The following is a 13,385-nucleotide window of genomic DNA, read 5'->3' as shown; positions in this document are numbered from 1 at the left end:
TCCACTCATTTCTATCTATTTAATTAGTTGATAAAACCTGTCTCTCCAGATGAAAAGATCAACAAAATTTCGACAACAAAAGTAGGTTTTAAATTTTACAAAAAAATTTGATAAAAAAGTGGACATCCTATAAACTTTGTCTGATAAAGCTCTCAAACCCTTCAAGATGCTTCACAAGATGAAGGGATTCATCGATTGCAAAAAATTTACCAAAAAGAAGACTTGCCAATGACCTGGAGGATCGTAAATCAGGCAAGTGTAATGAATACCTGCTCTTTTTGTAAACAACAGCCGAGGAAGCCAGCAGTAAGCTATCTGTCGAGGAAGAAGTCAAATTGTCATTCCAAATTGCCATGAAGAGACCATAAAGAAAGGTGCAATATGGAGGGTTTTGTTGCCACAAAACAATAATTTGAGACATACAGGTATAGGAATAAAGATAACCATCTAAAAATCAAGAGTAAACCTGAAAGAAAGGAAATGAGTTTCAAAAAGTAATATTTTAGAAAGAAAGTTGATATTTTTCCTCTGGCAAGTAACACACCATTCTAATCAGTTCAAACTCCTTTGAATTGACTGCATTCTTAAAGGGAAATAAGCAACACTTTGCATTTGAGAAGAATGATTTATGATAAAACAAAGGAGGGAATATATCTGAGTATCTCTAAGGAAAAGAATGTAGTAGAATCCTATTTATTATAAAATCTTCTCTCTTCTCGAAACCCCTCTTTAGAAACCTCACTCCACTAGTTGCAGTGACATCACAAGAAAGAAATAGAAGTTCGGCTTCTCCATTCCTTCCCTCTCCCTCTCCTCTTCTTTCTCTCCTTTTTCTTCATCTCCTTTTTTTTCCCTTTGTCACTACAGGACTTTAATTGTTCACTTTCACAAAACTCTCATCTCATCTCATCTTATCTCATCTTAATCATTACAACTTTTTCAAATCCCCATTCAAAATAAAATAAATAATTCAACTTTTTCAAATTTCAATACAACTTTTTCAAATCTCAATACAAAAATAATATATTCTAATAATATTTTATTTAACTCATCTCATCTCATCTTATCTCATCTCTGAAAACAAATGAGGCCTAAGTAAGAGCTCTCTTCCATAAATTATATACTTCCCAATGCCCGTGAGGCATATCATCCGGGAAAATCAGAATGTAGCTAGAAACAATCGAAAAACAGGATAATGAAGCAACTTCTAGGATAGTCTGGAAAATGAAGACCAGATAACTCGAAAGCTCTCGCAGGACGGAAAAATAAAAAGAGAGACTGCAAACATAATCAGAAAGCAAAAGAAATTTTAAATCAAAAGGCACATATTATAATACCACCTTGACTTTGCTGGAGGTCCACACAGATACAGTACTTTAGTGCTCCAATATTTTTATCTTTTCGAGATAGTTTTGCATCTGATTCATAGCATCAGCTGAGAGACGAGCCCCAACGACAAGTTTGTACTGCTCAAATTTTAGTTCATCACACTTCAAGGCTGCACTTCTACAAGCCTTTATACTCCCTAATATAAAGAAAGAAACTGGTGTTAAAGGTTCAGTTCAGATGATATAACAATTCAGTGTGCCAGAATTATCAAAATTAGGCTTGCATCCTTGTGATGGTAACAGAAAAGATGGTGTAAGTTTTTTTTTTCAAAGCAGAAACTTATTAACATCAATAGGCATAGCCAAGTACACATGGGGATGTAAGTTATTCAAATAATGCAATGTATGATACACAAAACATAGAATCATCCGATCTATTACAAATCTTCTGATGAATATCACGAAAAGCATTGTGCTCATCATTGAAAATTATGACATCATGAAAATAAAGTATGACGCTTGCTTATCAAAACAGTGTGCTGCTTAAATAAATCAAGAGAAATAGCATGCTAAGATCCATAGGATATGAAACATAATGCAATACACTAAACACAATTTGCACTTTCAAAAGCAAAAAAGATTAAGAGTTCACAGATTCTTCAAACTTCATGGTTCCCCAAACGAATGTGAAACTTTTTTTTTTATTGGCACTGGGTGTCTAAGACAAAGTCCAAACTAATACCAAGTGTGCAAAGGCATGCTAAGATCCATAGGATATGAAACATAATGCAATACACTAAACACAATTTGCACTTTCAAAAGCAAAAAAGATTAAGAGTTCACAGATTCTTCAAACTTCATGGTTCCCCAAACGAATGTGAAACTTTTTTTTTTATTGGCACTGGGTGTCTAAGACAAAGTCCAAACTAATACCAAGTGTGCAAAGGCCCTCGGCAAAGTGTTTCCCACAAGTGCACCTCGGGCAATTCAAGCGAAAATTTCTCCCGTCCAATAGCCCTAAGATTGTGAATGGTGTGTTTCAAACTTAGGGCGTCCATTTTATATGGCTCGCCCAAGGACAACTACGCCACCCTTTGCAGTTACAAAGGTTAAACTAATATTAAAACAGCAGAAATTGTACACAAGTACAACAGAAAAGTGCGGGAAAACAGTGAAATACAATTGCAAGGATCAAAGATAGCCAATGTAATATATAAGGATATCAGCAGGCCATTGGAGTTGCCATACGATAATCGTTTGACTTACCACTTAGGTCTAATAAGTTTAATAGTACCGGGCAATTTCCAATGCTCCTAACCATGGTAATTGCAGACCAAACCTTTTGGTACTCCTCCCTCGAGGCTCTAATGATGCATAACTTTGTGATGGGATTCACATACTTTACTGCACAAAAACCACCAAAAGTTCAAGGATAAATTGAAAGACATTATAGACACTGCATCTATAAAAAGAAAAGTGCTTACCTTGGAAGGATCCAAGCGTTGAAGCAAGGCCACACTCTCCAAAATTTACAAGAATGCTGTCTTTGATTGCTTTTGAGACATTGAATTGGGTTATGATAATAGGATCGTCCCCAACAAGACCTCTATTAGGGTCCAAAAAAACTTCCATTATCAGGTACCTGTTTTTGAATCCCACCATGATGATCCTGCTTTACCTACCATTCCACACACTCATCTTGTCAGAACAAGCAATTCAAGTTAAATAAGGGCAATTGAACGCAACCAGCCCAACACACATCATTCCACACAACACACAACACGTCCAACAAAACCAGCCCAACACACATATCAACCCACAAATAGCCAACATCGTTCCCAAACAACCGAACAGCCACAACAATCCCAAACAACCCAACATCACCACCATAATTCGTATAATTTATCAATTCACTCATGCAAACAGTGGCAGCACAAATCTTCCAACAGACATGGATAAAAGAGTTACCAACATAAACGATGGCTACGAGGCTAACATTTGTGGGTACCTTTCACAATATTGGAGGGGTGATCGACTGCTTTCGTGAGTAAACAACGCTGCCTAGGACAAGATTACTACCCTGCGATGCGATCAGTATTCAAAATCCCAATCAGAAATTAAATTCCAAATTTTGGGGGAAAGTGGCTCACAGGAAAACAGAGAACACACAGAGATGACGAGAGATAGTGAGGCCTGGCTTGGTTACTAAGATGAATCTCTTCTAATCACTACAACTTTTTCAAATCTCAAAACAAAATATTACTAAAAAATTATATTTTAAGAATATTTTATTCAACTTCAACTTTTATCTCTGATCTGATCTACCAAACGAGGCCTGAGAGAAAGGCTTGCCGTGAAATCGTGTGTGACAGTGTACGGCGGTTGAACTTGCTACGGCACAGAATTTATGGAATTACAACCCACCGAACCGAGAAACAATAAGAGAGAACGAGAGTACATGAGGCAGGTAATCGTAAGATTACGAGAGAGAAGTAGAGGCAGCAAGGGTTTACCTGCGTGGTGAGGAGGTGATCGTCGACGGCTCGACCAGCGGTAATGCACGAAGGGGAAGAGGTGGGGATGCTCTGTGAGAGAGAAAATTCGTGAGGGTGGGGAGAACAGAGAGGAAGAGAGGAGAGAGGGAGTGAGAGGGGCGGTGGAAGCTCTTACCAGCGTTAAGCTCAGCGATTAGACTCGTCGGCGACAGACCCTCGAAGCTGCGACAGTGGAGAGTAACGGCAACCCTAACAGACGCAATATTGAGAAAAATAATCGAGTGAGAACTGATGAGAGGGAGAGAGAAACCGCAGAAGGAGGGAAAAACCGAGATGCTCGGTGGGCTGAACGACGGTGGATCGCGGGGGTCCGGTATCGGCGTGAGAGGGTGGGGTACCGAAATACAGCGAAACATATAGCAGAGAGAGATCTAAAAAGTTAGGGAGAGAGAGGGGTCTGGGAGGAACGGCAGAGCCACTTACCCGCGTTGCTCAAGCAGTGGGTGGCGACGAAATCCGGGGACCCACGAAATTGCAGCACCAACGAAGAGGAAACTCGTAGAGAGTTTGAGAGAGTGGGTCTGTTGTCTGTTGAGAGAGATTTTTGGGCTTTTTTGGGGGGGGGGAGGTTGAATTAGCTGCAGAGCCGTGGGGAAGGTGGAAACGGGGAGGAGACAAAATCGGATGGGAGAAACCGTCGGGGGAGCGTGGGGAAGGAGAGGGGAAAGAGAAATTACCCACCCCTATGAAAACGACGTAGTTGTCATTCCTTCGGTGGGCTGGGCATTCTCGTGGGCCTGGCCTCGGAAAACTATAGCTCAAAATGAGCTCATAAACAAAGTGGTCATTCTGTTGCCTTGGTTTATAACGGCCCAGGTACAACACCCATGCAATATTCCACCAATACATTGACCCAATATTTCTTTAAATTTTTAACAATAATATTTTTTTATTATAGGATATCGTTTTAAAAATAATAATAATTGTCTCCTAATTATTTCTGATAATAATGAATTATATTTAATAAAAAATTTTAAATTAATATCGTTTTCATTTGAAAAAAAAAACATTATATTTTTTAAGATTTTAAATTAATACTCTATTTTAACATTTCATTAATTATATCAAAATAGTTTTCTGAAATAATTAAAAATAGTATTATTTTATTTTATTTTAAGTTATGATTATTATGTACATGTCTAACTAATCTTATAAAGAGTGGAGGAATGCATGTCCTATTATGATTTCAATATAATTAGTTAGAAAAATACAAGTCCCATCGAGAATACCCATCAAGAGTGGGTCCCAATTATATTTTTTTACTTAATAATTAAGGATGTGCATTTTTAATGACTTTGCGAAAATCTTTTAATTGTTTAAAAGGTTTTAAAAAGTTGAAAAAAATAGAAAAAAAAAATTTACACATCTCCATGAAAATTCTGGGTAGACGTAGCAGTCCCCAATTAGTTAATTGTTATTATGTGTTCAATAATTTTACATTTTATTCCCTTCATTTTTTTCATGTAATTATAATGATATATAAAATTTATTGCATGGGTTTATGATTATTTTTATACATTTATCAACTTATTCTTAAAATTCATATTTATCATTAAGCTTATATAGTGATTTCAAAATATATATAAAAATAAATAAAAGAGAAATCATATATGCATGTCTTAAATATTAAGCTTTACGCAACCACTTTATGAAAGAGTAGATATCACTATTAAAAAAAATAATATTTGTATAAGATCTATATTTTTAAAATATATATATATATTTAAGACTTGTACGTGTATAATTTAAAATAAATTAAATTAAATTTAAAAAAAAAAATTTGTAATTTAGTGCGAGCCCAAAGATGGCGTAAATTTTAAGCCCTAGAGGGCCCAAGGCGAAGGCAACGGTAATGGTATTACACGTGCCAAGCGTTGATAGGCTGGATTAAAGTCTACGTTGTCCTCGAAGAAATAGCTGGTTTGAAACGTTCAAAAGGGAGCAGACAGTAAACATAGACCGACCGAGAAAAAGAGAGAGAGTGTGTGAAGGGACACGTGTCGAAAGGAGATGCATTATGTTTGAACCCTGAAGTCCGTCACGGTCGTTGGCTCCGCATATTATCTATTCCACCTAAATGAAAATTAAAATTGCGTTCACACGAAATTTCGCATACATTTCATTTGCATTTTCCCTAACTCTTTACCTCGCATGTCCGTGTCCTATCTAACTCTCTGTTGGATGTCAACCCCACCCACTATAGTCTCTCTGATTTCTCTATAAATACCCAATCCACTCCGGCCTTTTTGTCATTGTTTTCTCTCCTATAGCTTCAGAGTTAGGTACTGTTCTTAGAGAGTTTCAGCGAGAGAGAGAGAGAGAGAGAGGGGAGGAGGGGGGAGAGAATTGTTAGGGTTAGTTGTTTTTTGTTTTGTTTTTGTCTACAGGTTCTGAGGAGGGTTTCCTGCTGCACTGTTTGAACGACAATCAAGTGAGTCTTTTTTTTTTCATTTATTTATTATTGTAAAGGTTTTTTGCATGTCTTTTGGACATTATTCTGGTGTCAAAGTTTATATATTTCTATTTTTGTTGTTGGTGCGGTTGCATTTTTTGTTTCAAGGTTTTGTGAGAGTGAAAAAATCCTAGATTTATCCCATTTTCTTATAAATGACTTCCCATATGTCATTGTCAACGTATTGGGTCACAATCCATGGGTTTTTTTCCTATATTTATCATGTTTACGTTTTGGAAACGCGATTCCTTTTTGTGGTAGTTCAGATCTGTTTTAAAATTACCGTTGCTTGAACACGGTGATTCGTTGGTAAAAGTCCTTAATTATATGCCATAGTTAGTTTATCTTTTATGGAATGATTTGAGTTTTTAAATGTGGGAGAAAACTCTAAAGAGTTAAACATGTTTCAGTTCTGCTTTATTAAAGGTGCTGAACATAATCGCGCCTTCTTTTAAGGCTAATATTTAGCAAAATTCGAGCAAATATCGGGGCCTAAAGGAGCAGAAAAATATAAATGGATAAGTGGATAAATGTTTTAAAGCAGCGTGCTTGTTTTCGGGTGGAGATTAGCCTCTGACGGAAGGATATGAAATGGCAGACAATTCGGTTTGCTTAATGATTTTTTATGATTTACGTAAAAGAGAGGGAGGTGACGTGTGATAGTTTCCAGAGCTGGAAAACATTTATCCGAAATAGTTAGAGAACGCCATCTAGAATGCAGAGAGATGGGTATTATTTTAATGTCATGTCTTTAGATCAACAAACATTTGACGCATTTTCCGTATTGTGTTGGGCTCTGCAGAGTGTTTGGCACGGAGGTGTTGGGAGTTTGGAATCTATAAAACTTGAGATTTAGAAGTGAAGTTGATTTGCTGAAGCAATGGAGGTATATGGCAAATCCATGGTAGCTGGACCCACAAATGTTATTTTTCTGTCTGCTATACTAGGCCAAGATGGGCCAATTCCAGTCCACAAATGTGACTGGAAGTGTGAAAATGAACGTGTTTGCGGAAATATGTACCGCTGCAAACTAACAGGACTGACTCACATATGTGACAAAAACTGTAACCAGAGAATTCTGTATGATAATCACAGCTCCCTTTGTAGAGCAAGCGGCCAAATTTTTCCCCTAACACAGGCAGAGGAACAGGCAGTGAGAGGCGTCCAAAGGAAGCTTGAGGCAGATAGTTCCCCCACTGCTGATAGCTGTGCTCGTAAGCGCAGACGGGATGCACAGCTCCATCCTTCTCCTTTTGAGAGATCCTTCTCTGCTGTCAGTCCAATCTGCAGCCAAGTTGGGGATGGCATGGATGTGAACTAGATTCATGATATAACTGAAAAGACCACTATCATTTTGCTTAATATGTTCCTTTGATATTTTCCTTCTCTTTCATGAGACGGTTATGGATAATTGAACCTAGTATGCGTAGCTTAATGATGGACTTGATGTGTCCTACGGAATTATATACTTCTAATCTGATTTAATGCAATTTAGCCCTTCCGCTAGTTTCTCTATTTAATTGGGATGCTAAACAGGTTCTGTTTACCGCTTATGAAACTTGAAAGGAGTCCTGTTGATACCTAGAGGTTTCAGGTCTTTTGTAAGACTTGGATCTTCCATTTCGTTCAAAATTGCAGTATTTATGTATGGTCTGTACTTAAATTTGATTTTTTTTCCCTACCTCTGTGATTATTTATTAGTCTGTATTTTAAGAGACGTGATTTTGTAGTCAATGTATTGTATTCGGCTACAAGGTTACCCTTGTTATGACACATGGATTGTAAATATTTTTTCTATTTTTAGGTAGTTCATCCTTGCAGCAAAAATTTCCCAAATTCTCTTTGGGATTGTTGTCTTACAGAAAACCTAACTCTTTTTATTTTGCACTACTTTGCGGAGTTTTGCAGGTTGAAAAGGAGTTAGCTGATTTATAATATTTATTCGATTTTCATTCATTTCATTAGTTTTGCTTTTCCTAGCTTTGAGTTTAAATATGGATTCCTGAAGTAAATGTTAATTTTGCAGGTTACAGTACAGGAGAGTTAAAGAAATGCTTCTTGTTTTAATGAATGGTTATTCTGTTCTACAAGTTTTGAGTGCCAGTAAAAATCTTTTATATATAACTGTTATTTCTTTGCTATGTAGGTAATCCTGCTTTTTGTCCTTGGTGGAGACAAAGCTGCACCAGGAATTGCTGATGACCTGAGGAAAATGGTGTCATGCCTGATGGATTCAAGCATGTGGTTTGCTTGAACGGGTATTAATGTGTAAACATGGTTGGTGTAGCCCACTGAGCGTAAAGCCAGTATGATTTGGTTTGCTGAATTGGCCCCTCTCTGCATCCATGTTGGTAAAGCAGAAATCACTGAATGCCATATGCTTCCCAATAGTTTGAGTTTTCTGTTTTTGATGTCACTCGCACCTCGTCTATTGGCAAAAAATTATTTTTTCTTTTCTGGTATCGCAAGTTGCTGACCGAGTCTGGCTTTGCTTGATGGTGATTCTAAGAAGCCACCGAATTTGTTTTCCTTTATTAGTATCACAGGGAGCAAGGATATAGTTTACCATTACAGTAATCTGTAAGTGGTTATCACCACACTGGCTCCAGAAATTGGGTTTGAGCTAGCTCAAGTATGTTCTTTGATAGTCGAGGAGGTCCATCCTGTCCCATCAAACCTTCATCCATTTGGTTCGCTACTTCCTCTCCTGTGGTGGGAAATCTTCTGTCCAGGATATATATGGTGTGCTGATAGACAATGCTGGTCATGAAAAATCATCTGAAGTTGGCTTATCTTGAAGGCATTGAGATTTAACTGGCAAAGGATGCCGTCCTTTTAGCTGATGAGCAGGCAAATGTTGAAGTGTCGGCTCCAACTTTGTGAACTAGCTAAAGAGCATTTTCAACCAGCCCTGCCACAAAGGTATTGGGTCACATGGCTGTTATTTTTCAGGCCCTAGTACATCTATTGCGTACCGGTCTGAAGCTATTTGAAAGCCTAAAATAGGCGAAAGTAGCTGCCAGTCGATTTTAGTTTATTATCAAAATTAGTAGGCAATAGAAAATCCTTGGCCATGATTGGCTTGTATATTGGGTTTAGGCAGCTTTATTGGCTTTTCTGTGCTGTTGCTAATATCCATTGATGCAATGTTTTATCGATCTACATTCTGTCCCCTACTGTATTTTATTAGTGTTAAAGCTGATATTGTTGTGTTACTGTGTGTTTATTTTTGTTTCACGGTTTTGTGGAATCAAGAAGGGTTAGTTCTTTTTCTATCCCTCTTTAATATAAATGGCGACCCATATACATGCCACTCTGCCTATTCAATCTCTGTGCTGGTACTTTTCTGTACTTCTTGGCCGTGATTAGCCTCTAAATTGAGTGTGGTCATTTTTATTGGCAATTTGGCATTCTATGCTGTTAAAATCCCTTTATACAGTGTTTTATTGGTCTACAGTTTTATGTCCCCTGCTTGAAGTTCTCTTTCTTTGTTCTAAAATCGATGTTGCTGTGTTGGCCAGTGTGGGTGTTTTGGTATCACGATTTGGGGTCCCTCGTTCATGTAACCGGTGATCCATACAAATACAGCTCTGCTTTTTTCATCTCTATGCATTAGTTTTTGTCTGTAATACTTTGTTGTTCACTGCATTTAAAGACAATTTCAGTTGGTTGTAGTTCAGTCTTGCTAAAATTACTGTTACTTGCGAATGATGATTTTTTGCTGCGTGGCTGTAATTTTGTGGTACCAATTACTTGTATAGGAAAGGTTAATACCCAGATTTTAAAAGGCAAGTGTTTGGCACTAGTTTCTAGCCATGCATACTGTGTAAGAAAAAGAAAAACATGTATGTCCTTATGCATGCTATGCATGGACTGGACTCTGGAGCCTCCTATGAATGACATGGTTGGAGGCCCACCAAGGCAATACTGATGGGGGCTCACTGTCATCTGTTTTTGTGTGGTGACACTGGTTGATGCCAAGCTTGCCCCCCAAGTGCACTTTTAGAGTACTACCAATCCTGGTGAAATCAGATTTGATACTTTCCTCCATATTTAGAATGATAGAAAGTGATTAACCACCTCATAAAAGAAAATTCTCCCGTCACGTCCACAACCGAATATTACTTGTTTAAAACGGAAAAGGGATTAAACTAGTTTACATTTTTCTATTTTTTGGAGAGAATCTTGGATCGCTTTCCTGAGGGCCATCCTGTGGATTATATTAATGAGCTCCAATCTGAACTGCTCAACTGATTCTTTGAAAGGTAACTGCTTAGATTTTGTTGTCAGAGAGACAGCATTTAGCTTTAATCGTGTATGACATTTGTCCCATGTAATTGCTAAAGAAAGGAATTGCTTCTTAAAGAGGCCATCCAAAAAATGGAAATACTAAACCCAAAAGGATGATATTGCGGCTGGGAATTTGGTTCTGTTTTGTCATTGCACACAATCTCTACCCCCGCAGAATTTATCTGAGGATCTGGTCCTTCTCTGTTGGACTCACCGCTTCCTATCTATCTACCTGAAGATAGGACAAACTAGCAGAACCAACAAGAGTCATCCTCAACAATGACAATGCCCACGTCCTGGATGTTTCCAAGTTTGTCTATTGCTGTCATTTATTTCTTCTCTTGCTCATTAGCTTCCACTTTCACCATAACCAACGACTGCCCCTATACCATATGGCCAGGCACGCTTGCAGGGTCAGGCACGCCTCAACTTACAATGACCGGATTTCAGTTGAATTCTGGCCAAAGTGTTAGCATTCCATCAACACCGGGATGGTCGGGACGGATATGGGCAAGGACAGGATGCACATTCGATGAGTTGGGAGCCGGCAAATGTCAAACCGGGGACTGTGGGGGAAGGCTGGAATGTGATGGCAGTGGTGCCACTCCGCCTACATCCCTCTTTGAGATAACCCTTGGAACAGGCAACGAGAAAGATTTCTACGATGTTAGCATCGTAGATGGCTACAACTTGCCGCTTGTTGCTGCACCAAGAGGGATGTATGGCGCATGTAACTCCACAGGGTGCGCTTCAAATATCAACATGGGTAAGAGTTTACTATTACAGTTAGAAATAAGATTACAACTCTAACTGGAGATTAAACAAAAGGAATGATCAATGCAACCATGGAATGAAATAGGTTGCCCAAAGGAGCTTCAGGTAGCAGGAGGAGAGGAAGGGGGAGTGGTTGCATGCAAGAGTGCATGTGAGGCTTTTAAGATGGACCAGTACTGCTGCAGTGGAGAGTTTGCCAACCCAACAACATGCCGGCCCTCTTTTTATTCAGCCATTTTTAAAAGGGCTTGTCCAAGGGCTTATAGCTATGCTTTTGATGATGGCACAAGTACCTTTACATGCAAGGCTAATGAATATGCCATAATTTTTTGCCCTGGTGTTGATGGGTACAATTCCTCACCTCATTCTGACTAATTCAGCTGCTCAAAATTCAATTTATGTACATGCTGTAACTCCCACCATGAAACCTGAAATTTGAGGATAATATGTGATGCAGGGTGAAAAAACCAGATGATCCAATGCTCATCCCTCCAATGCTAGAGCAGAGCAATAGGGAGGTTGTGGGGATTGTATCTTCGTCAAACATCCTCCTCCCTCTTCCGATTCTGGTTTTTCTGCTCATCCTAAAGCTTATTCTTCTGAACGCTGAATATTAGTTTACAGCCTTGGACAGCACAAATTGACTCTACAACAGAGTCTCAAATATCCATTTGAATGGGAATATTTACTGAATCAAAGAGGGACTGCAAAAGGGAGAAACAAATTGGAAGTAGAAGGCTTATTTTGTAGAGGAATTTAAAATGCATAAAGATCTTCATGAGTTCACCAAGGACATTGTAGCTGATCCAAGAATCCCATGCTTTGTTGTCAAAATGTACTTAACCTTGTATTTCAATCGTCACAGAACTTGTAATAATCTTGGAAGTAGGGCTGTAAATAAATTAGTCTATTCGATAGCTCGCTCAATACTCGCTCGGTTAAACTCAAATCGAACTCGACTCATAAAAAAAAAAAAAAAAACTCGTTCGTGAAAGCAAATACCCGCTCAATTTGTAGATGACACAATTTATAAATAACACATACCCAACAAAACTTGACTCAACTCGGTTAAGGCTCGTTTCAGCTTGTTTGTTTATACTCGAGTCGACTCATTAGCTCGACTTGATTAAAACTCATTTATATATTAAGAAATATATACATACACTTATGTATATACATGTATATATTTAGCTAATAATATAAGCATACCACTTTTATAATTAAATATATAATATGTAATCTAATTACTTATATCTATATAGTGAATATACTTCATAGGTATATTTTATAATTTGTCTAATAATTAGTTGATAAAATTTAATAATTTCATATACTAGTATGTGAAAAATAGATATATGCTACCATATTAAGTGCATGTATTAATAATATATGTAGGCATCTAATATATTATTATTTTGGATAAATATTAACTAGTTTGATATTAATTATTTATAAATTTTTTAAAATTTTATAATTTAATAGAGGTTCTACTTGTTAGTTGTATAAATTCAATATTAATTCTTTTATTTTTTATTTATTTAATTTATTAATTATTAAATCTTATTCAATAAAAAAAAAAACAATTCAAGTTCGAGCTTGAGCTCGATTTGACTCGATCTTGTTTGTGAGACGAGCTCAAACTAGTTCGAGCTCGAGTTGAGAGTTTAGCTTATCGGGTCAAACTTGAACAAAAAATAATAAAAAATAAAAAAATCTCAAACTCGGATTTAAACTCGAGTATTTTGAGTCGAGTTAAACTCGACAAGCCAAAGACTAGCTCGGCTCGGCTCGGCTCAATTACAGCCCAACTTGGAAGGAATCAAGCAACCCAACTTATATCACAAGTTTTCCAAATTGAATCAGTTTAAAATGTAAATCATTGGAAATTAAGTTGGCAAGCTAATCATGATACCAGTATAATAGTTTGAGAAAAGAATTAGAAAAACAAAACTAAAAGAAAATATATACATATATATACTTTCCTTG

The 13,385-nt window shown here is 37.4% G+C and overlaps 3 protein-coding genes across 7 annotated transcripts; 2 read left to right on the top strand and 1 right to left on the bottom strand.

Annotated features, from left to right (window-relative positions):
• On the bottom strand, nucleotides 1-4,536 carry LOC122314138 (probable ribonuclease P/MRP protein subunit POP5). Of its 5 annotated transcripts, none has more exons than XM_043129550.1 (8): nucleotides 4,307-4,535; nucleotides 3,999-4,072; nucleotides 3,842-3,913; nucleotides 3,337-3,408; nucleotides 2,813-3,006; nucleotides 2,595-2,732; nucleotides 1,338-1,525; nucleotides 1-315 (listed from the first exon to the last, which is right to left on the bottom strand). In XM_043129550.1, the coding sequence occupies exons 5-7, from the start codon at nucleotides 2,988-2,990 to the stop codon at nucleotides 1,377-1,379; spliced, it is 465 nt and encodes a 154-aa protein (XP_042985484.1). In that variant the 5' UTR covers nucleotides 2,991-3,006; nucleotides 3,337-3,408; nucleotides 3,842-3,913; nucleotides 3,999-4,072; nucleotides 4,307-4,535; the 3' UTR covers nucleotides 1-315; nucleotides 1,338-1,376. The 5 variants fall into 5 exon arrangements, with proteins under 5 accessions (XP_042985484.1, XP_042985483.1, XP_042985486.1 ...); XM_043129549.1 differs by having other exon boundaries at nucleotides 1,341-1,525; XM_043129552.1 differs by lacking the exon at nucleotides 3,337-3,408 and having other exon boundaries at nucleotides 1,341-1,525.
• A 2,679-nt stretch (nucleotides 4,537-7,215) lies between these two features.
• On the top strand, nucleotides 7,216-9,550 carry LOC122313712. The gene has a single exon (XM_043128900.1). It carries the CDS (start codon nucleotides 7,216-7,218, stop codon nucleotides 7,654-7,656), a length of 441 nt encoding a protein of 146 aa, XP_042984834.1. The 3' UTR covers nucleotides 7,657-9,550.
• A 146-nt stretch (nucleotides 9,551-9,696) lies between these two features.
• Nucleotides 9,697-12,326, top strand: LOC122313710 (pathogenesis-related thaumatin-like protein 3.5). Its single transcript, XM_043128898.1, has 3 exons — nucleotides 9,697-11,391; nucleotides 11,485-11,746; nucleotides 11,857-12,326. The coding sequence occupies exons 1-3, from the start codon at nucleotides 10,905-10,907 to the stop codon at nucleotides 12,014-12,016; spliced, it is 909 nt and encodes a 302-aa protein (XP_042984832.1). The 5' UTR covers nucleotides 9,697-10,904; the 3' UTR covers nucleotides 12,017-12,326.
• The last annotated feature ends 1,059 nt before the right edge of the window (nucleotides 12,327-13,385 follow it).

Source organism: Carya illinoinensis, chromosome 6, assembly GCF_018687715.1.
Source record: "Carya illinoinensis cultivar Pawnee chromosome 6, C.illinoinensisPawnee_v1, whole genome shotgun sequence".
NCBI classification, from domain to species: domain Eukaryota; kingdom Viridiplantae; phylum Streptophyta; class Magnoliopsida; order Fagales; family Juglandaceae; genus Carya; species Carya illinoinensis.
This window is presented reverse-complemented; position numbering and strand designations above follow the sequence as displayed.